This window comes from Nanorana parkeri, unplaced genomic scaffold (assembly GCF_000935625.1).
Source record: "Nanorana parkeri isolate BGI_ZX_2015 unplaced genomic scaffold, ASM93562v1 scaffold880, whole genome shotgun sequence".
Taxonomy (NCBI): domain Eukaryota; kingdom Metazoa; phylum Chordata; class Amphibia; order Anura; family Dicroglossidae; genus Nanorana; species Nanorana parkeri.
The window spans coordinates 482952-483548 of NW_017307148.1; the positions used below are offsets into that span (position 1 = coordinate 482952).

The 597-nt window shown below is 47.9% G+C and overlaps 1 protein-coding gene across 1 annotated transcript in view; it reads right to left on the reverse strand.

Annotated features, from left to right (window-relative positions):
• Positions 1–101: 101 nt before the first annotated feature.
• The window catches only part of ZDHHC5 (zinc finger DHHC-type containing 5), a 42488-nt gene continuing 41992 nt past the window's right edge, over positions 102–597 (reverse strand). The window contains exon 12 of the mRNA XM_018565729.1: positions 102–245. Coding sequence (XP_018421231.1) covers positions 107–245 — 139 coding nt within the window. The 3' untranslated portion in view covers positions 102–106. The remainder of the gene's footprint in view (positions 246–597) is intronic.

Below are 597 nucleotides of genomic sequence, written 5' to 3' on the forward strand. Positions count from 1 at the left end.
TGGAGGACACAGGAGGGCTCCTGGATTGGCAGTCGGAGATTCTGACACAGATGATGGGTCACTTGGACCGTCCTTGTGTCTGAAATGTTCTCATGTTTTTGTTTTTTCATACAGATATCTCGTATGTGGTTCCCCCCACACCTGAAACAGTTTTTACACCTCCTGGGCGCGAAGGGCTGACTGGAGGGGAGACAGTAGCTTGGCCGTTGCTGCGGGAGTGTGCCGACTTTGCAGGAGACTCATCCCTGTTGAGATGTAAAAATAGAGAAAGCTTTAAAAAAACTCTATATAAAAGGAGTAATAGCCGACATGTTTAATAAATGCTAAAAAAAAAAAAATGTTGTGCGAGCACCGTCCAGTGTACGAATGCTTCTATACCAGTTTTTCGGTAGCGAGTAGATATTTTTTTTCTGTACTCGCAGATACCGGAAGTCCCATTAAGGAACATGTAATTACTTGCCGTCTGGCTTCTTGATTAGCCGACTCCATGCTCCCTCATCACCAGGGGACCAGGAAGCATGGAGCCGGCTTTCTGGCCAAACAGACAGTTGGGGGGTCGGGAATACCTCACTGCCCGGCTTCCTGACTTGCCGGGAG